General features: G+C 41.2%; 1 protein-coding gene across 1 annotated transcript in view; it reads right to left on the bottom strand.

Moving 5' to 3' along the window:
- Positions 1-397: 397 nt before the first annotated feature.
- Positions 398-23,937, bottom strand: part of LOC128685693 (pre-mRNA-splicing factor CWC22 homolog) — a 50,064-nt gene continuing 26,524 nt past the window's right edge. Inside the window, exon 3 of the mRNA XM_070085975.1 lies at positions 398-1,854. Within this exon, the coding sequence (XP_069942076.1) occupies positions 398-1,854 (1,457 nt within the window). The remainder of the gene's footprint in view (positions 1,855-23,937) is intronic.

The raw sequence follows: 23,937 nt of genomic DNA, 5'->3' as shown, positions 1-23,937 counted from the left end.
CTATTCCACTTCCTGACAACTCTGTGACTGAATACTTCCTAACATCCCTGTGCTTGTGTGTGTGTGTTTGTGTGCATGTGCTCATGTGCATGTTCACCTATATGCGGTTACATGGGTTAAGTCACAACTCCTGGCCCTGCCAGGACTGCTTTACCAGACATCTGCTTGGGATCTTCTGCACTGCTCCTGAAGAATTGTTGCTTTTGCAACACAAAAGGCCTTGAACAACATTCTCCTACCCTGTGGTTGCCTTGTGCACTTGCATGCATGCATGCATGCACACACACACACACACACACACACACACACACACACACACACACACACACACACACACACACACACACACATGCACACACACGCATTTAAATTATTGTATAAATAGGGTAACAAGAACTTACCTTGTACCATTCGCTTCTCTCTTCGTTTTTTCACCACGGTACTTACTTTTATTTTCTGCACAATAATAGTGCTTCACAGTATACTCAGTAGAACTGTCACTTAGGTATACAGGAACAAAGGCTTTCTTGATAATTATCTTGGGTTTGCTTAAATATCTATAACGATCCTTGACATAGCCAGCTGGTTGATTAGAACTGGAGTTCTCTGATGAAGAGCTGTAATTCCCGGTGTTTTTTTTCGTTTTATGTGATAGGTAAGTCTCAGAATTATCTGAGGAATCAGAATTAAAATTAATAATGTCTAAAGAGTAGGGAGAGGCTTCCTTGATGTTCTCCTTGCTTTCTGGAGAGACTCTTTTGATACTCTTCATGTTGTCTAAAAAGAAGGAAAAAATTTTCTTGATATTCTCCATGTTATCTAAAGAGAAGGGAGGGACTGCCTTGATTTTCTCCTTACTGTCTGGAGAGAAGGCAAAAACTCTCTTGATATTCTCCATATTGTCTAAAAGGAAGGGAAAGATTTTCTTGATTTTCTCCATATTGTCTGAAGAGAAGGTAAAGAATTTCTTGATATTCTCCATGTTGTCTAAAGAGAAGGGAAAGAAGTCTTTGACATTCTCCATGTTGTCTGAACAGAAGGGAGAGACATCTTTGATATTCTCCTTGGTTTTGCCTTTATTCTTTTGAGAATAACGATGAGACTCTTTGGTGTCTTCTAAAGAATCAGAAATGGAGGTCTCAGGAGAGTTATAGAACTTTCTGAGTTTTTCCTCAATGGTTAAAGAAGGTTCCTTTGCACCATCCTTTGAAGAATGACATTGGACCTTTGATAATCTACTGTATGAAGAGAAGCAGCTCTTCTTAGTGTTCTTCTCCCTTTCTGAAGAGTAGCTGTCTGTGGAAGAGTGGCGACTCGTATACCTCTGCCTTCTGCATGAGAGATGGCAAGCAGCAAACTTATGTTTAAGCTTGATAATCTTCTTTCTGTATGAAGAGATGCAGCCCTTCTTAATATTGCTCTTGGTGTCTGAAGAAGAGCTTTCCTTGGTAATATTCCTTTCCCTGTCCAAAGAGGAACTGCTCTTTTGGATATCAGTGGAAGAGTAGACACTCTTAATCATCTGTCTTTTGCATGAGTAATAGTGATGATATTTTGCTATATCATCTGAAAAAGCCTTCATTTTAACAGCAAACTCACGTTTATTCATGATAATCTTCTTCCTGTCTGGCAAGAAGCTGCTCTCTTTAATGCTGTTCTGGCTGTCTGATGAGAAACTGCTCTTTTTAATGCTGTTCTGGCTGTCTGTGGAAGAGTAGGCACTTTTATTCAACCGTCTTCTGCATAAGGGATGGTGATGACGTTTTGCTGTATAACGTGTGAAAGCCTTCTTTTTATGAGCAAGCTTATACTCATACCATCCTTTTGTCACACCTCTGCCCTTGGGGTACCTGTCTGATATTGAAACACATCAGTACAACATTATTATTTGTAGATGAATGGTTCAGAGAACCGACATGTTGATAAATTAGACACATGTGCAACTCTTGGGTATCTTTATTGAGGAAACGTTTCACCACACAATGGCTTCATCAGTCCATATAAAGGAGAATCTTGAAGAACAGGAGGAGAATGAGGTAATCAGTCCCTCAACCTTGAGTCGATGTGGTCAGTCCATCAATCTTGAATAGAATACGGCATACGTGCTGAGAAGGAGCTTATAAACCGTTGGCAGGAGAGGTGCAGAAGTCATAGCATACACAGTAGGCTTCTTCAGTCGAGTACAGAAAAGTTGATAGAAGCAGAAGATACTTGAAGACGATGTAATCAGTCCAACACCCTTAAAGTTTTGAGGACTGACCACCTCAAAACTTTAAGGGTGATGGACTGATTACATCGTCTTCAAGTATCTTCTGCTTCTATCAACTTTTCTGTACTCGACTGAAGAAGCCTACTGTGTATGCTATGACTTCTGCACCTCTCCTGCCAACGGTTTATAAGCTCCTTCTCAGCACGTATGCCGTATTCTATTCAAGATTGATGGACTGACCACATCGACTCAAGGTTGAGGGACTGATTACCTCATTCTCCTGTTCAAGATTCTCCTTTGTATGGACTGATGAAGCCACTGTGTGGCGAAACGTTTCCTCAATAAAGATACCCAAGAGTTGCACATGTGTCTAATTTATCAACATTATTATTGTTACAGGAGGGCCCACTTGTACAGCAGGTTAGGTTCTGGGCTACTGCTGAAGTTAAAAATAGCCTTTCTTCACTTTCAAATGTATATAAAAGTCTGATAATATGTTTGTGTATTATATATTAAATGAGCAATAAGGAAAGGCCTAAAAAATGCATATACAATACACACATTACTTAAAATATTTTCATCCTTAGCTTATAGTGAGTGGTGAATATATTTACTGTAGGAAGTCTGAATAAATGAAAATGGGTATAACTGAAAACTGCTGTATTAGCAAAACACTGTAAAGTAAAGTGCTATAAAGCAGGACCTGCCTGTATTATTATTATTATTATTATCATTTTTTTAACACTGGTTATCTCCCACACAGATGGAAGTGTCAGTGAAGATGAATTTCATGGTTTTGAGGAGTTTGTGACCGAAAGCAATGCCCAGGAAACCAGGAGGAAGGAAGGAAGGAAGGAAGGAAGGAAGGAAGGAAGGAAGGAAGGAAGGAAGGAAAGAAGGAAGGAAGGAAGGAAGGAAGGAAGGAAAGAAGGAAGGAAAGAAGGAAGGAAGGATGACTATCAACCTAGGATAACCCCAAAAAGTCAGACAAAGTGACTTATTTCCATGTGGGTGATGGGGAAGAGCATGCTTGTTGGGGAAGAAAGTGTGAGTAATGGGTGGTGGTGTTTCTTGTGTAATGTGTCACTGTGATACCTGCCATGCTGCTGACTCAGCACATCCACAACAAAGGCCACTCACACACAACAAGCTTCCAGAAGCTGTAACAGTTCTAGGAACGTGTCCAGTGATTATATATATTATAGAACAAAAGTAATAAATAACTATATTTATTGTTGGTTTGTCGCTAGCACACTCAGCTCACATACTGAGGTCCGGAGCTCGAGTCTCCTCCTGTATGGCTGGAAAACATTACAGACGTGTTTCCATAAGACACCTGCTGTCCCTGTTCACCCATCAGTAAAATGAGTACCTGGGAGTTAGTCGACTGGTGTGGGTTGCATCCTGGGACAAAACTGATCTAATTTGCCAGAAATGCTCAGCATAACAAGGGGGTTTCTATACAGTAGTATGTCATTGATGTCAGCTAGGCCTGTATACCATGTACAGTGCACCCTCAGTTAACGATATTAATCCGTTCCAGAGAGCTTGTCTTTAACCGATTCTGTCGTTATCCGAATTAATTTTCCCCATAAGAAATGATGGAAACCCAATTAACCCTATAAACAGTCCAAGCAGATCTACGTTCACATGTGTAGTGCTACAAAAGTAGATCTACATTTTTTTTACATATTTTCAAATATAACAAAAAAAAAGTAGATCAAAGTTTTTCTACACATTTTCAAATGTAATAAAACAAAAAGAAGATCTACTTTTTTTACATACTTTCAAATGTTGAAAAAACGTATACAGTGGACCCCCGCATAGTGACTTTAATCCGTGCAAGAGGGCTGGTTGTTATGCGAAATGTTCAGTATGCGAATGAATTTTCCCCATAAGAAATAATGGAAATCAAATTAATCGTGCAAGACACCCAAAAGTATGACAAAAAAAATTTTACCACATGAAATGTTAATTTTAATACACACAAACTGAAAAAGGCATGCACAATTACATGACACTTACTTTTATTGAAGATCTGGTGATGATTGATGGGATGGGAGGAGGGGAGAGAGAGTGTTAGTGTTTAGAAGGGGAATCCCCTTCCATTAAGACTTGAGGTGTTGAGTCCTTTTCTGGGGTTACTTCCCTTCTTCTTTTAATGCCACTAGGACCAGCTTCAGAGTCACTGGACTTCTTTCGCACAACATATCTGTCCATAGTGGCCTGTACCTCTCATTCCTTTATGACTTCCCTAAAGTGTTTCACAACATTGTCAGTGTACAGGTTGCCAACACGGCTTGCAATAGCTGTGTGAGGGTGATTTTCATCCATGAAGGTTTGCACTTCAAGCCACTTTGCACAGATTTCCTTAATCTTTGTAGTAGGCAACTTCTTCAATTTCTCTCTCCCCTCCTCTGAACCAGTTTCCTCAGGTCTGGCCTCTTGCTGTTGAAGTTGATCTATCAGCTCATCAGTGGTTAGTTCTTCATTGTCCTCCTCCACCAACTCTTCCACATCATCCCCACTAACCTCCAACCCTAAGGACTTTCCCAATGCCACAATGGATTCCTAAACTGGCATAATCCTCTCAGGGTTAGCCTCAAACCCTTCAAAATACCTTTTGTCTACACATTCTGGCCACAGTTTCTTCCAAGCAGAGTTCAAGGTCTTCTTAGTTACTCCCTCCCAAGCCTTACCTATAAGGTTTACACAACTGAGGATATTAAAGTGCTCTCTCCAAAACTCTCTTAGAGTCGGTTGAGTTTCTGAGGTCACTACAAAGCACCTTTCAAACAGAGCTTTTGTGTACAGTTTTTTGAAGTTTGCAATAACCTGCTGGTCCATGGGCTGCAGGAGAGGAGTGGTATTAGGAGGCAAAAACTTCACCTTAATGAATTTCATGTCCCCATAAAGTCGCTCTGCCACGTCTGTAGGATGACCAGAGGCATTGTCTAACACCAGGAGGCACTTAAGTTCTAATTTCTTTTCAGTTAGGTAATCTTTCACATTGGGGGCAAATGCATGGTGTAACCAGTCATAGAAAAAGTCCCTAGTGACCCATGCCTTACTGTTTGCCCTCCACAGCACACACAAATTCTCCTTGAGGACATTCTTTTGCCTGAACGCTCTGGGAGTTTCAGAGTGATACACTAATAAAGGCTTCACTTTGCAATCACCAGTAGCATTGGAACACATCAACAAAGTAAGCCTGTCTTTCATAGGCTTATGTCCTGGGAGTGCCTTTTCCTCCTGAGTAATGTAGGTCCTGCTTGGCATTTTCTTCCAAAACAGGCCTGTTTCATGACAATTAAACACCTGTTCAGGTTTCAGTCCTTCACTGTCTATGTACTTCTTGAATTCCTGCACATATTTTTCAGCTGCTTTGTGGTCCGAACTGGCAGCCTCACCATGCCTTATCACACTATGTATGCCACTACGCTTCTTAAATCTCTCAAACCAACCTTTGCTGGCCTTAAATTCACTCACATCATCACTAGTTGCAGGCATTTTTTAATTAAATCCTCATGCAACTTCCTAGCCTTTTCGCTTATGATCGCTTGAGAGACGCTATCTCCTGCTAGCTGTTTTTCATTTATCCACACCAATAAGAGTCTCTCAACATCTTCCATCACTTGCGATCTCTGTTTCAAAAACACAGTTAAACCTTTGGCAAGAACAGCTTCCTTGATTGCCTTTCTGTTGCCCACAATAGTAGCGATGGTTGATTTGGGTTTCTTATACAACCTGACCAGGTCGGCGACACGCACTCCACTTTCATACTTATCAATGATCTCTTTCTTCATCTCTATAGTAATTCTCACCCTTATTCCTGTAGGGTTGGCACTAGAAGCTTTCTTGGGGCCCATGGTCACTTATTTTCCAGATAAAGCACTGAAAACACTGTAATAATACGAAATATTCCGATTGTATGCTTGGATGTTACCGCGGAGGCTGGCTGGCATACAATGCCACCGGCGGAACATGTGAGGCTGGCTGAGGGCGCACATTGGACGCGTCTTGGACGAAGAGCGGTGAGCGGGTTTTTGGGCGGTATGCGAGGCAAAATTTTTGCAAACAAAGCGAGCGGTATGCGGATTGCACGGTATGCGATGCGTGCGGTATGCGGGGGTCCACTGTATATACGTTTGGACCATTTACGGGTTAATCTGTTCCAGACACCCAAAAGTATTAAACAAAACAATTTTTTTACATGAAATATACATCTCCCTACACAGAAAACAATGAGACTTGCAGAATAAACAATACTAAAATGACACTTACCTTTATTGAAGACTTATTAACCCATAAACGGTCCAAACGTATATATACGTTCACTACCCCAGTGCCCCGAATATATTGAAAAATAAAAAATCATTTTTTAATGAAAATAAATAGCACATTTTTCTAAGTGTTATAGGATTAAAATAAAAAAAATTAGGGTCAGTACTTACTGAGATATGAGGCTGCAAAGTTGGCAATTAATACTCACCTGACGACAACATAGAGTCCTGCCGCTTGTAGAAGTGTTGCCGATATACCATTTTTTCACATTTTTATATTATTTTATATAATTTTTATTTATTTTTTTTTTCAACAAGTCGGCCGTCTCCCACCGAGGCAGGGTGACCCAAAAAGAAAGAATATCCCCAAAAAGAAAACACTTTCATCATCATTCAACACTTTCACCACACTCACACATTATCACTGTTTTTGCAGAGGTGCTCAGAATACAACAGTTTAGAAGCATATACGTATAAAGATACACAACATATCCCTCCAAACTGCCAATATCCCAAACCCCTCCTTTAAAGTGCAAGCATTGTACTTCCCATTTCCAGGACTCAAGTCTGACTATATGAAAATAACCAGTTTCCCTGAATCCCTTCACTAAATATTACCCTGCTCACACTCCAACAGATCATCAGGTCCCAAGTACCATTTGTCTCCATTCACTCCTATCTAACACGCTCACGCACGCTTGCTGGAAGTCCAAGCCCCTCGCCCACAAAACCTCCTTTACCCCCTCTCTCCATCCCTTTTGAGGACGACCCCTACCCCGCCTTCCTTCCCCTATAGATTTATATGCTTTCCATGTCATTCTACTTTGATCCATTCTCTCTAAATGACCAAACCACCTCAACAACCCCTCTTCTGCCCTCTGACTAATACTTTTATTAATTCCACACCTTTTCCTAATTTCCACACTCCGAATTTTCTGCATAATATTTACACCACACATTGCCCTTAGACAGGACATCTCCACTGCCTTCAACCGTCTCCTCACTGCTGCATTTACCACCCAAGCTTCACACCCATAGAAGAGTGTTGGCACTACAGGTCCTCCATCACAAATCCGGCATCATTGGGACCTGTAGTGTGCCGGATTACTGAGTTTGCCGAATTACAGAGTGGTTAGGTTAGAAAACACTTAATAAAATTAACCAACTTGACTTACACAGTTCATTGAACTTCGGCAAAAATCGAACATTTCCGCTACTTTGAGCTCAATTTCAAGGTACTTTTCGTCATGAAAACAATCAAAATCATGTCTATTTCTGTAATATATCTTACAGTCTATGAAATGAGTCCAAAAAATGAGAATACAACCATAAAAACCATACGAAAATATACTGCAAAGAGGCAGCTAATGGCTGAGAAGTGAACTCCCTTATTTATCGTCCGTCTTTTTTATTTTTGTTGTACGTTAAGAAGCATCTTTCCATCATACATTGCCCAAGTTTTAATGAGATAGCCCAACAAACAACCGAGAAAAAAATATTTACCAAAAATTTACCAAATCTTTCAGTGGGCTGCAGAAAACAATATGAAGTTCAACGATGAGAAATTTAAATTACTCAGATATGGTAAACATGAGGAAATTAAATCTTCATCAGAGTACAAAACAAATTCTGGCCACAAAATAGAGCGAAACACCAACGTCAAAGACCTGGGAGTGATCATGTCGGAGGATCTCACCTTCAAGGACCATAACATTGTATCAATCGCATCTGCTAGAAAAATGACAGGATGGATAATGAGAACCTTCAAAACTAGGGAGGCCAAGCCCATGATGACACTCTTCAGGTCACTTGTTCTATCTAGGCTGGAATATTGCTGCACACTAACAGCACCTTTCAAGGCAGGTGAAATTGCCGACCTAGAAAATGTACAGAGAACTTTCACGGCGCGCATAACGGAGATAAAACACCTCAATTACTGGGAGCGCTTGAGGTTCCTAAACCTGTATTCCCTGGAATGCAGGAGGGAGAGATACATGATTATATACACCTGGAAAATCCTAGAGGGACTAGTACCGAACTTGCACACGAAAATCACTCACTACGAAAGCAAAAGACTTGGCAGACGATGCACCATCCCCCCAATGAAAAGCAGGGGTGTCACTAGCACGTTAAGAGACCATACAATAAGTGTCAGGGGCCCGAGACTGTTCAACTGCCTCCCAGCACACATAAGGGGGATTACCAACAGACCCCTGGCAGTCTTCAAGCTGGCACTGGACAAGCACCTAAAGTCAGTTCCTGATCAGCCGGGCTGTGGCTCGTACGTTGGTTTGCATGCAGCCAGCAGCAACAGCCTGGTTGATCAGGCTCTGATCCACTAGGAGGCCTGGTCACAGACTGGGCCGCGGGGGCATTGACCCCCGGAACTCTCTCCAGGTAAACTCCAGGTATGGCAAGCCCAAGCCAGGTACTGGAAATAAGTCACTTTGTCTGACTTTTCTGGGTTATCCTAGGTTCTCTATACATACACTGATATGTATAATCTACGTAACTGTATTTGTGTATACCTGAATAAACTTATTTACTTCTAGTCTGTCAACTGAGTACAAGAAACCGCCCATTCACTTATTTCAACTACCCAATAAAGCGGTCAGAATTTGGCAATTTGGCCGATTTCACACAAATTTCAACAGATGCCAATTTCAAAATAGGATCCAGAATAAACAATGCAGACATTCCTGGCACTACAATAACATTTTCTCTGTTCATTAGTCACGGCTACAGGCCCCTCTTATATTACTCTTGCTTACCATTTGGAATTTTTATTCACAAAAAATAGAAGATTTACTGTTTACCTGGAGTTTACCTGGAGAGAGTTCCGGGGGTCAACGCCCCCGCGACCCGGTCTGTGACCAGGCCTCCTGGTGTATCAGAGCCTGATCAACCAGGCTGTTACTGCTGGCTGCACGCAATCCAACTTATGAGCCACAGCCCGGCTGGTCAGGTACCGACTTTAGGTGCTTGTCCAGTGCCAGCTTGAAGACTGCCAGGGGTTTAGTGGTAATCCCCCTTATATATGCTGGGAGGCAGTTGAACAGTCTCGGGCCCCTGACACTTATTGTATGGTCTCTTAACGTGCTAGTGACACCCCTGCTTTTCATTGGGGGGATGTTGCATCGTCTGCCAAGTCTTTTGCTTTGGTAGTGAGTGATTTTCGTGTGCAAGTTCGGTACTAGTCCCTCTAGGATTTTCCAGGTGTATATAATCATGTATCTCTCCCTCCTGCGTTCCAGGGAATACAGGTTTAGGAACCTCAAGCGCTCCCAGTAATTGAGGTGTTTTATCTCTGTTATGTGCGCCGTGAAGGTTCTCTGTACATTTTCTAGGTCAGCAATTTCACCTGCCTTGAAAGGTGCTGTTAGTGTGCAGCAATATTCCATCCTAGATAGAACAAGTGACCTGAAGAGTGTCATCATGGGCTTGGCCTCCCTAGTTTTGAAGGTTCTCATTATCCATCCTGTCATTTTTCTAGCAGATGCGATTGATACAATGTTATGGTCCTTGAAGGTGAGATCCTCCGACATGATCACTCCCAGGTCTTTGACATTGGTGTTTCGCTCTATTTTGTGGCCAGAATTTGTTTTGTACTCTGATGAAGATTTAATTTCCTCGTGTTTACCATATCTGAGTAATTGAAATTTCTCATCGTTGAACTTCATATTGTTTTCTGCAGCCCACTGAAAGATTTGGTTATGTCCGCCTGGAGCCTTGCAGTGTCTGCAATGGAAGACACTGTCATGCAGATTCGGGTGTCATCTGCAAAGGAAGACACGGTGCTGTGGCTGACATCCTTGTCTATGTCGGATATGAGGATGAGGAACAAGATGGGAGCGAGTACTGTGCCTTGTGGAACAGAGCTTTTCACTGTAGCTGCCTCGGACTTTACTCTGTTGACGACTACTCTCTGTGTTCTGTTAGTGAGGAAATTATAGATCCATCTACCGACTTTTCCTGTTATTCCTTTAGCACGCATTTTGTGCGCTATTACGCCATGGTCACACTTGTCGAAGGCTTTTGCAAAGTCTGTATATATTACATCTGCATTCTTTTTGTCTTCTAGTGCATCTAGGACCTTGTCGTAGTGATCCAATAGTTGAGACAGACAGGAGCGACCTGTTCTAAACCCATGTTGCCCTGGGTTGTGTAACTGATGGGTTTCTTGATGGGTGGTGATCTTGCTTCTTAGGACCCTTTCAAAGATTTTTATGATATGGGATGTTAGTGCTATCGGTCTGTAGTTCTTTGCTATTGCTTTACTGCCCCCTTTGTGGAGTGGGGCTATGTCTGTTGTTTTTAGTAACTGTGGGACGACCCCTGTGTCCATGCTCCCTCTCCATAGGATGGTAAAGGCTCGTGATAGGGGCTTCTTGCAGTTCTTGATGAACACGGAGTTCCATGAGTCTGGCCCAGACTACTGCATTATTGTAATAATTGTATAAATAATGTCAATCCATTCTTGACTCTGTATTGGTATTTAGACTGGCAGGCGGACAGGTATTGGACGGTGACGTCATCTGTTTACTCTAGAGCTTCGCTAAAGAATAAAACATTTTCGCTACTGTGAGCGCAATTTCACGGTACTTTTCATCATGAAAGCAATCAAAATCATATCTTTTTCTGTAATATATCTTTCATTCTATCAAATGAGACCGAAAAAATGAGAATATAACCATAACAACAATACACCGCTAAGCAGCCGTTAATGGCTGAGAAGTGAACTCCGCTATTTATGGTCTGATTTCTTTCATTTTTGGTGTACATGAAGAAGTATCTTTCCATCATACATTGCCCAAGTTTGAATAAGATAACCCAACAAACAACTGAGAAAATAATAAATTAACAATAATAATAATAATAATAATAATAATAATAATAATAATATCTTTATTTACTACACGTACATGTACAAGGTATACAGGCCTAGCTGACATCAGTGACATACTACTGTATAGAAAGGCACTTGTTATGCTGAGTATTTCAAGAAAATTAGGTCAGTGTCCCAGAATAACACCCACACTAGTCGACTAACACCCAGGTACCCATTTACTGATGGGTAAACATAGACAACAGATGTAAAGAAACACACCTAATGTTTCTACCCTGGCTGGGAATCGAATATTTACCAAAAATCATATATGGCTAACCCAAGCCAGGTACTAAAAATAAGCCAAGTTGACTTTTTTGGGGTTATCCAAGGTTCTCTACACATATGCTGCTATGTGTGATAATCCATAGAGAGAAAAATAACTTTTTTGTTTCATGTTTATGGTGGAGTACAAGTGTATTTCATAGTTAGCCCTGTGCTATACTCCGTTTTCTCTAATATAAGCCCCCAAGACAAGGATAGGAGAATTCAAAGTTTATTCTCTATAAAGATTACAATGTTGAATTTACAGAATTTGGTTGTTGTGTGGTTTACATGTAGTTAAATAATGATTACAGAGTGTACCACTAGAACGCCTAGCATGGCTAGGCATTTCGGGCAGACTTAGTTTAATTCTTTATTTTAAAATATTACAAATTATGAGGTAAGTTGGTATTATGGCTAAGTGACTAAATACTAGTTTGTGAGTTTAGCAATGTGAATGCTTTTGTTTTGGCACAGTACATAGTTTCAGTATTGGAGTATCATAGGATTCATTACTTTAAGATTGAGATTAATATTTCTGTTTATGGTCAAATGGGTGAGTGAGTGTAAGTGTGAACCACCAGGTGGTATTTGTGTAGTTAGTTGATGGGGTTTATCAGGGAGATAAGATGTTTTCTAATGGTAGTTTTGAAGGTGATGAATGTGTCTGCAGTTCTAGAGTTCTCAGGTAGGGTGTTCCAGATTTTAGGGCCTTTGACATACATTGAATTTTTGTAAAGGTTTAGTCGGACATGGGGAATGTCGTAGAGATGTTTGTGTCTGGTGTTATGCCTGTGGGTTCTGTCACAACTATCAAGAAAGCGTTTTAGGTCAAGGTTGATATTGGAGTTTAAGGTCCTGTAGTTGTAAATTGCACAGTAGTAAGTGTGGATGTACTGAACAGGGAGTAAGTTTAGATCTATGAAGAGTGGGGGGGTGTGTTGCCAGGGATGGGATTTAGTGATTATTCTTACTGCAGCTTTTTGTTGGGTTATTATTGGCTTTAGGTGTGTTGCTGCAGTTGATCCCCAAGCACAAATAGCATAGGTGAGGTATGGATAAATAAGTGAGTGGTATAGTGTGAGAAGGGCATTTTGCAGCACGTAGTATCGTATCTTGGAGAGGATCCCAACTGTTTTGGATACTTTTTTGGTTATGTGTTGGATATGGGTGCTGAAATTCAGGTTGTTGTCAAGGTATAGGCCTAGGAATTTGCCCTCATTATGTCTGGTAATTAGAGTGTTGTCAATCTTAATGTTAATTTGTGCATCTCCTGCTCTGCTACCAAACATAATATAGTAGGTTTTGTCAGTGTTAAGCGTAAGTTTATTGGCTGTCATCCAAGTCGATATTTTGATCAGCTCCTCGTTAACAATGGTGTTGAGGGTGGCAAGATTAGGGTGAGAGATGACATAAGTCGTGTCGTCAGCAAAGAGAATGGGTTTCAGGTGTTGGGATACATTTGGAAGATCATTGATGTATATGAGGAAGAGCAGGGGACCAAGGACACTTCCCTGCGGAACTCCAGTATCAAGTGGCCGTGTTGTTGATGCTGTGTCTTTAATGGTAACATACTGATACCTATTAGTAAGGTAAGATTTGAAATAAGCAAGCGCATGGCCTCTTATACCGTAATGCTCAAGTTTGTGGAGTAAGGATGTTGTGGTCTACTGTGTCAAAAGCTTTTCTTAGGTCAATAAAAATTCCTAGTGGATATTCCTTATTTTCCAATGCTGTGTAAAGCAGATCTAGCATTTTTATGATTGCATCATTAGTGCTTTTATTTTTCCTAAACCCAAATTGGCTGGGGTTGAGTATGTTTTGTGCTGTTATAAATGAATATAGTCTCATGTGCATGAGTTTCTCAAAGATTTTGGATAGCAATGGTAAGTTTGATATTGGCCTATAGTTGTTTAAGTCTGTAGGGTCACCACCTTTATGTATTGGTGTAACCCTTGCCATCTTGAGTAGTTTCGGGAAGGTGCTAGTTTCTAGTGACTTGTTAAAAAGTAATGAAATAGCATGCAAAAGGATATGGGCCGCTTGCTTGTACAGTAATGGTGGGACATTAGACAGATTCCCTGAGTTGTTTTTAAGTGACTTTATAATCTCGGTGACTTCCGAGGGCTCAGTTGGTGCAAGATAGAAGGAATTTGGGAAATTCCCATCTAGGTAGTCCCCGGCATGGGCATTAGTATGTGGGATTTTATTGGCGAGATTAGATCCTATGGTTGAGAAGAAGTCATTTATCTTGTTAGCTGTGTCAGTGGGATGTAGTGGTGTTTCATTAGGTTTAGTTAGGACAATATTCTTGGTTTTTTTTCAGTTTGTGGGTCCCTAGAATCTGAGAGAGTGTTTTCCAGGTCTTTTTTATATCTCCTCTAGTGTCTGTGAATCTACTGGAGTAGTATAGTTGTTTGGCTTTCTTTATTACTTTGGTGAGAACTGATGAATAGTGTTTAAGAATATCTTTGTGTATTAAGCCCTGTCTATATTGCTTTTCATATTGGTGTTTCTTGTCAATGGATTTCAGAATGGTGCTGGTTAGCCATGGGCAACCAAGCCGTTTGTTTGTGATCTGCTTCGTTTTTATAGGACAATGTTTGTTGTATAGTCTAAGTATTTTGTTAAGAAAAATGTCTGTCCAGTCATCAATACCATTGGCCTTGGAGAATTCTGTAGGCCAGTCAACAATCTCTAGGTCAGCTGTGAACTTCCTTATTGAGGCCTCGTCATGGAGTCTAAATGAGACTTTGTTGTATTCAAGTGGTGGTTTATTAATGTTTGTCAGGAGGAAGGTAGGGTAGTGGTCTGTAGTGCTATCTGTGATTATCCCTGATTGGTATTTGTTTACCATATCCTCTTCGTAACTCTGTCGAACTGCTCGGTGTTATGCCAAATATTATTCATTCTGGAGTATTTAACATGTTTTATGTTATTTATATTGTTTCTTATGTCATATTAGATCAATTGTGATAGGCAAATAAGCTGTAGTATTGATATTAGCATAATAATAAAGTATATTCTCCTGCTTCATGAGACTGACTTCATGGCAACCAACAGTGGCTTCAAAGCCACCTTATCTTTAATGGCTAATGTACTGTGTAGGTGCTTTACATAATGAGAAGCATTTCTTTTATTCATTGGAACCATGGCTAGGTAAACTCCAGGTAGGGCTAAAAATAAGCAGGTTAAAACAATAAATGGAGAAAAAGAAATTGGAATGACTTATGCAGCAAGTAGCGCCACCAAACAGTACCAGCAGGTTGGTGTGGCGACCCTGGAAATTTGAAATTATGCTAGCCAAAATTAGTGCCGAATAACTGAAGGAACCGAATAACTGATTGCCGGATTTGTGATGGCGGACCTGTACAGTGGACCCCCACATAACGCTATTAATCCGTTACTGAGAGCTCAATGTTATGCGAAATTATCGTTATGCGAATTAATTTTCCCCATAAGAAATAATGGAAATCAAATTAATCCGTGCAAGACACCCAAAAGTATGAAAAAAAAAATTTTTACCACATGAAATATTAATTTTAATACACACAAACTAAAGAAAACATGCACAGTTACATGACACTTACCTTTATTGAAGATGTGGTGATGACTGGTGGGATGGGAGGAGGGGAGACTGGATGGTTTTAGTGTTTAGAAGGGGAATCCCCTTCCATTAGGACTTGAGGTGTCAAGTCCTTTTCCGGGGTTGCTTCCCTTCTTCTTTTAATGCCACTAGGACCAGCTTCAGAGTCACTGGACTTCTGTCACACAACATATCTGTCCATAGTGGCCTGTACCTCTTGTTCCTTTATGACTTTCCTAAAGTGTTTCACAACAGTGTCAGTGTAATAGTCACCAGCATGGCTTGCAATAGCTGTCTGAGGGTGATTTTCATCCATGAAGGTTTGCACTTCAAGCCACTTTGCACAGATTTCCTTAATCTTTGAAGTAGGCAACTTCTTCAATTTCTCTATCCCCTCCTCCGAAGCAATTTCCTTAGGTGTGGCCTCTTGCTGTTGAAGCTGATCTAGCAGCTCATCAGTGGTTAGTTCTTCATTGTCCTCCTCCACCAACTCTTCCACATCCTCCCCACTAACCTCCAACCCCAAGGACTTCCCCAATGCCACAATTGATTCCTCAACTGGCATACTCCTCTCAGGGTTAGCCTCAAATCCTTCAAAATCCCTTTGGTCTACACATTCTGGCCACAGTTTCTTCCAAGCAGAGTTCAAGGTCCTCTTAGTCACTCCCTCCCAAGCCTTACCTATAAGGTTTACACAATTGAGGATATTAAAGTGATCTCTCCAAAACTCTCTTAGAGTCAATTGAGTTTCTGAGGTCACTACAAAGCACCTTTCAAACAGTGCTTTGGTGTACAGTTTTTTGAAGTTTGCAATAACCTGCTGGTCCATGGGCTGCAGGAGAGGAGTGGTATTAGGAGGCAAAAACTTCACCTTAATGAAGCTCATGTCACCACAAAGTCGCTCTGCCAAGTCTGTAGGATGACCAGGGGCATTGTCTAACACCAAGAGGTCTAATTTCTTTTCAGTTAGGTAATTTTTCATAGTGGAGGCAAATGCTTGGTGTAACCAGTCATAGAAAAAGTCCCTAGTGACCCATGCCTTGTTGTTTGCCCTCCACAGCACACCCAAATTAGCCTTGAGGATATTCTTTTGCCTGAACAGTCTGGGAGTTTCAGAGTGATACACTAATAAAGGCTTCACTTTGCAATCACCACTAGCATTGGCACACATAAGAAGAGTAAGCCTGTCTTTCATAGATTTATGTCCTGGGAGTGCCTTTTCCTCCTCAGTAATGTAGGTCCTGCTTGGCATTTTCTTCCAAAACAGGCCTGTTTCGTCACAATTAAACACTTGTTCAGGTTTCAGTCCTTCACTGTCTATGTACTCCTTGAATTCCTGCACATATTTTTCAGCTGCTTTTTGGTCAGAACTGGAAGCCTCACCATGCCTTATCACACTATGTATGCCACTACGCCTCTTAAATCTCTCAAACCAACCTTTGCTGGCCTTAAATTCACTCACATCACCACTAGTTGCAGGCATTTTTCTAATTAAATCCTCGTGCAACTTCCTAGCCTTTTCACTTATGATCACTTGAGAGATGCTATCGCCTGCTATCTGTTTTTCGTTTATCCTCACCAATAACAGTCTCTCAACATCTTCTATCACTTGCGATCTCTGTTTCGAAAGCACAGTTAAACCTCTGGCAAGAACAGCTTCCTTGATTGCCGTTCTCTTGGACACAATAGTAGCGATGGTTGATTGGGGTTTACTATACAACCTGGCCAGCTCGGAGACACACACTCCACTTTCATACTTAGCAATGATCTCTTTCTTCATCTCTGTAGTAATTCTCACCCTTATTCCTGTAGGGTTGGCACTAGAAGCTTTCTTGGGGCCCATGGTCACTTAATTTTCAGGTGAAATCACTATAAAAAGGCTGTAATAATACGAAATGTTCCGATTGTATGCTTGAATGTTACCGCGGAGGCTGGCTTGTAAACAATGCCACTGGCAGAACAAGTGAGGCTGGCTCAGGCCGCATGGACGCGTCTCGGACGAATCGCGTTGAGCGAATTTTTTAGCACTATGCGAGGCAAAATTTTAGCGATAAAATGTATCGCTATGCGGATTTAACGCTATGCAATGCCAACGTTATGTGGGGATCCACTGTACTATACTTTCATACATTCCCTTCTTTCCCTCCATAGATAACGTTTTTTGACTCCACATATACCTCAACGCACCACTCACCTTTTTTCCCTCATCAATTCTATGATTAACCTCATCCTTCATAAATCCATCCGCCGACACATCAACTCCCAAGTATCTGAAAACATTCACTTCTTCCATACTCCTCCTCCCCAATTTGATATCCAATTTTTCTTTATCTAAATCATTTGATACCCTCATCACCTTGCTCTTTTCTATGTTCACTTTCAACTTTTCTACCTTTACACACATTCTCAAACTCATCCACTAACCTTTGCAATTTTTCTTTAGAATCTCCCATAAGCACAGTATCATCAGCAAAAAGTATCTGTGTCAATTCCCATTTTGAATTTGATTCCCCATAATTTAATCCCACCCCTCTCCTGAACACCCTAGCATTTACTTCTTTTACAACCCCATCTATAAATATATTAAACAACCATGGTGACATTACACATCCCTGTCTAAGACTTACTTTTACTGGGAAGTAGTCTCCCTCTCTTCTACACACCCTAACCTCAGCCTCACTATCCTCATAAAAACTCTTTACAGCATTTAGTAACTTACCACCTATTCCATATACTTGCAACATCTGCCACATTGTTCCTCTATCCACTCTATCATATGCCTTTTCTAAATCCACAAAATGCAATAAAAGCTTCCCTACCTTTATCTAAATACTGTTCACATATATGCTTCAATGTAAACACTTGATCTACACATTCCCTACCCACTCTGAAACCTCCTTGCTCATCCACAATCCTACACTCTGTCTTACCTCTAATTCTTTCAATTATAACCCTACCGTACACTTTTCCTGGTATACTCAGTAAACTTATTCGTCTATAATTTTTACAATCTCTTTTGTCCCCTTTCCCTTTATATAAAGGGACTATACATGCTCTCTGCCAATCCCTAAGTACCTTCCCTTCTTTCATACATTTATTAAACAAAAGCACCAACCACTCCAACACTATATCCCCCCTTGCTTTTAACATTTCTGTCATGATCCCATCAGCTCCAGCTGCTTTACCCCCTTTCATTCTACGTAATGCCTCACATACCTCCCCCACACTTACATTCTGCTCTTCTTCACTCCTAAAAGATGGTATACCTCCCTGACCAGTGCATGAAATTACCGCCTCCCTTTCTTCATTAACATTTAAAAGTTCCTCAAAATATTCTCGCCATCTACCTAATACCTCCATCTCCCCATCTACTAACTCCCCTACTCTGTTTTTAACTGACAAATCCATACTTTCCCTAGGCTTTCTTAACTTGTTTAACTCACTCCAAAATTTTTTCTTATTTTTATTAAAATTTCTTGACAGTGCCCCTCCCACTCTATCATCTGCTCTCCTTTTGCACTCTCTCACCACTCTCTTCACCTTTCTTTTACTCTCCATATACTCTGCTCTTCTTATAACACTTCTGCTTTGTAAAAACCTCTCATAAGCTACCTTTTTCTCTTTTATCACACCCTTTACTTCATCATTCCACCAATCACTCCTCTTTCCTCCTGCCCCCACCCTCCTATAACCACAAACTTCTGCCCCACATTCCAATACTGCATTTTTAAAACTATTCCAACCCTCTTCAATCCCCACTACTCATCTTTGCACTAGCCCACCTTTCTGCCAATAGTCGCTTATATCTCACCCGAACTTCCTCCTCCCTTAGTTTATACACTTTCACCTCCCTCTTACTTGTTGTTGCCACCTTCCTCTTGTCCCATCTACCTCTTACTCTAACTGTAGTTACAACTAAATAATGATCCAATATATCAGTTGCCCCTCTATAAACATGTACATCCTGGAGCCTACCCATCAACCTTTTATCCACCAATACATAATCTAACAAACTACTTTCATTACATGATTCATCATACCTTGTATATTTATTTATCCTCTTTTTCATAAAATATGTATTACTTATTACCAAATCTCTTTCTACACATAGCTCAATTAAAGGCTCCCCATTTACAATTACCCCTGGCACCCCAAATTTACCTACTACTCCCTCCATAACATTTTTACCCACTTTAGCATTGAAATCCCCAGCCACCATTACTCTCACACTTGATTCAAAACTCCCCACGCATTCACTCAACATTTCCCAAAATCTCTCTCTCTCCTCTACACTTCTCTCTTCTCCAGTTGCATACACGCTTACTATAACCCACTTTTCACATCCAACCTTTATTTTACTCCACATAATCATTGAATTAATACATTTATAGTCTCTCTTTTCCTGCCATAGCTTATCCTTCAACATTATTGCTACTCCTTCTTTAGCTCTAACTCTATTTGAAACCCCTGACCTAATCCCATTTATTCCTCTCCATTGAAACTCTCCCACCCCCTTCAGCTTTGTTTCACTTAAAACCAGGACATCTAGCTTCTTCTCATTCATAACATCCACAATCATCTCTTTCTTATCATTTGCACAACATCCACGCATATTCAGACTTCCCACTTTGACAATTTTCTTCTTCTTATTCTTTTTAGTAATCTTTACAGGAAAAGGGGTTACTAACCCATTGTTCCCAGCATTTTAGTTGACTTTTATAACACACATGGCTTACGGAGGAAAGATTCTTATTCCACTTCCCCATGGATATAAAAGGAAAAGTAATAAGACCAAGAACTATTAAGATAAAATCAAAGAAAACTCAGATGAGTGTGTATAAATAAACATGTACATGTATGTGTAGTGTGACCTAAGTGTAAGTAGAAGTAGCAAGACATACCTGTAATCTTGCATATTTATGAGACAGACAAAAGACACCAGCAATCCTACCATCATGTAAAACAATTACAGGCTTTCGTTTTACACTCACTTGGCAGGACGGTAGTACCTCCCTGAGTGGTTGCTGTCTACCAACCTACTACCTAACTAATTTTTATGTTCTCATAATTACAATTTATTGTAGTTCTTGTCATTTCATAACCAATCTTTGTTCTGACACTAATATTAGGTACTGAAATTGTACTCAAATTGTCACAAACACATTGACAGGTGGACATTTACACCTGCCTTGGTCATTTACTATTGTCTAGGAATATATACAAAGTATTTATAGGTCCCAGTAAAGTTTTGGATACACGGGAGTATAGAAGGACGACGACGGAAGAAGGAAGGAAGGAAAGGAAAGGAAAGGAAAGGAAAGGAAAGGAAAGGAAAGGGAAGGGAGGGAGGGAGGGAGGGAGGGAGGGAGGGAGGGAGGGAGGGAGGGAGGGAGGGAAGGAGGAGGAGGAGGAGGAGGAGGAAGGAAGAAGGAAGAAATTCCCTTGAAGCAATGTGTAAGACAAGTGTTCAGTGACAAGCATCCCGGAGGGCAGTGATAACAGATATGAGATGACATTTGATGGGTTCCAGCAAGGATGCAGAGATAAGATGAGATAGTGCAGAGATAAGAGGAAATAAGCTATGATATTTGATGGGCGCCAGCGAGGGTGCAAAGATAAGGGATGACATTTGATGAGCTCGTGTCTCTGATTATCTGTCTCTGTCTTATTCATCTGTCTGCTTGTCTCTTTCTGTCTCTCTGCTTGTCTCTATCTCAGAGAGAGCCACTGTGAATCAACAGGTATTCTTATGCATTATATCTACAAGCACAGTATAGCACGTATGTTTGCGTTTGGGGCACTAGCGGTAAGAACATATATATATACGTTTGAACTGTTTACGGGTTAACGAGTGATGAGACGGGAGGAGGGAAGAAGATGGAGGTGTGCTATTGTTTGGAAGGGGAATCCCCTTCCATAAAGACTTCAGGTACCAAGTCCTTTTCCAGGGTTACTTCCCTTCTTTGTTTTTTAATGCCACTAGGACCAGTTTCAGAGTCACTGCACACCTGTGGCACTAAATATCTGTCCAGAGAGCTCTGCTTCTGGCTTCTCTTTAAAATTTCCCTAAAATGGGACACAACCTTGTCATTGTAGATGTTGCCAGCACGGCCTGCAGCAGCTGTGTCAGGGTGATGTTCATCCGCAAATGTTTGCAAATAAGAAAGCAGGAACACTGCAGCAGGCCTGTTGGCCTAAACTAGGCAGGTCCTTCACAAACCATCTCACTAACAGAACTGTATTAGCCCAACCCAATTTTCAATGTTTCCCAAGCAATAAGCTTTGGTAATTCTATTCACTCATGCGCAAGTCCCACTCGAATCAAATCATGTGTGTGGGGAAGTACCCTGGCTAGTATGTGGGGAAGTACCCTGGATGGTGTGTGGGGAAGTACCCTAGCTGGTATGTGGGGAAGTACCCTGGGTGGTATGTGGGGAAGTACCCTAGCTGGTATGTGGGGAAGTACCCTGGGTGGTATGTGGGGAAGTACCCTGGCTGGTGTGTGGGGAAGTACCATGGTTGATGTGTGGGGAAGTACCCTGGCTGGTATGTGGGGAAGTACAATGGTTGACGTGTGGGGAAGTACCCTGGCTGGTATGTGGGGAAGTACCCTGGCTGGTATATGGGGAAGTACGCTGGCTGGTATGTGGGGAAGTACCCTGGCTGGTATGTGGGGAAGTACCCTGGCTGGTGTGTGGGGAAGTACCCTGGCTGGTATGTGGGGAAGTACCCTGGCTGGTGTGTGGGGAAGTACCCTGGCAGGTATGTGGGGAAGTACCCTGGCTGGTATGTGGGGAAGTACCCTGGCTGGTATGTGGGGAAGTACCCTGGCTGGTATGTGGGGAAGTACCCTGGCTGGTGTGTGGGGAGGTACCCTGGCTGGTGTGTGGGAGGTACCCTGGCTGGTGTGTGGGGAGGTACCCTGGCTGATGTGTGGGGAGGTACCCTGGCTGGTATGTGGGGAAGTACACTGGATGTTATGTGGGGAAGTACCCTGGCTGGTATGTGAGGAAGTACCCTGGCTGGTATGTGAGGAAGTACCCTGGCTGGTATGTGGGGAAGTACCCTGGCTGGTGTACCACCATCGCTACCACCCTCTACTACCACCACTTTCATATCTGTCTACCAACTTTTTCTTGAATTCTAGTGTTTCTCACCCTCTTTACCAAAGGGCTGGCACTAGAAGCTTTCTTTGGGCCCATGGTGGCTTATTCAGCAGCTATAAGCACTAAAAACAATGGAATAATACAAAATGTATCGCATGTATGTGTGGAATCGTCCTCACTGGCTTTGTAAACAATGGCACACTGGCTTTGTGAACATTGGCACACTGGCTTTGTAAACAATGGCACACTGGCTGTACATGGAGTGGCCGGGCCACTCAGGACACGTTCGGGATGAATGACTTTAACCGAGTTCTTCGTCATTAACCTAGCCAATATTTTGACGCAAAAACATGTCGTTATCCGATTTTTACATTATTCGATGACGTCGTTAACTGAGGGTCCACTGTACATGCACTTGTAGTAAATAAAGATACATATTATTGCAGTGGACCCTCGGTTATCAGCTGTTCCTATTATCGGCCAACTCGGTGATCAGCTAGTTTTTCGGCTCCTGGTGATCAGCCGTTATTTCGGTGATTGGCCGCTTCGGACGAATCCGTCCGCTGGCTGGGGCCGCTTGTGCATCAGTTTGGCTGTGTCTTTCAGTGTGTGAGAAAGCTTTTGCTCATACATCCAAACATTTGCTTGTTTTCCATTTTTTTTTTTTTTGCAATGCAACTGTGAAGTAAGTAACCATGGCTCCAAAGAAAGTTCCTAGTAAAGTTCCTGTGGCAAAGAAAGTGAGAAACATCATGGAATTTAACCCTTTCAGGGTCGAGAGGCCCTCTCCTAAACTCGCTCTCAGGGTCGAAAATTTTTCAGAAAATTTTTTTTTTCTTATGAAATGATAGAGATTCTTTTCCTGATCATAATGACACCAAAAGTATGAAATTTGATGGAAAACTTACGGAATTATGCTCTCATAAGGTTAGCGGTCTCGACGATGTTTATGCATCGGCAATTTTGCCCACTTTGAGCCCTATTTTCGGCCAATTCCTGTGTACTAGTCAACAAAAATCATATTTATTTTGCTTGAACTCCATTTTCTCTATTGAATGAGTACAAGAAACCACCCATTTACCAATTTCAACTGTCCAATAAAGTGGTTAGAAATTGCCAATTTTGCCAATTTCACACAAATTTCAGAAGATGCCAATTTCCAAATAGGGTCCAGGATAAACAAGACAGACATTCCTGGCACTAAAATAACAAGTTCTCTGTTCGTTAGTCATGTCCCCAGGCCCCTCTTACATTTCTTTTGCTTTCCACTCTGAATTTTTATTCTCACAAAAAATAAAAGATTTACTGTTATGGAGACTACTGCATTAGTGTAGAAATGGTATAAATAATATCAGAGCACTTGTGAAAGAATATTAGACTCATTAGTTGACGTTTATTGGACGCCTAGCATAATTTGTTTACTTTTGAACTTTGGTAAAAATCGAACATTTCTGCTACTTTGAGCTCAATTTCAAGGTACTTTTCATTACGAAACCAATCAAAATCATCTCAATTTCTGTAATATGTCTTCCATTCTATAAAATGAGACCAGGAAAACTAGAATACAACCATAAATACCATATGAAAATACAGTGCAAAGTCGC

The sequence above is a fragment of the Cherax quadricarinatus genome, chromosome 1 (assembly GCF_038502225.1).
Source record: "Cherax quadricarinatus isolate ZL_2023a chromosome 1, ASM3850222v1, whole genome shotgun sequence".
NCBI lineage: Eukaryota > Metazoa > Arthropoda > Malacostraca > Decapoda > Parastacidae > Cherax > Cherax quadricarinatus.
This window is presented reverse-complemented; position numbering and strand designations above follow the sequence as displayed.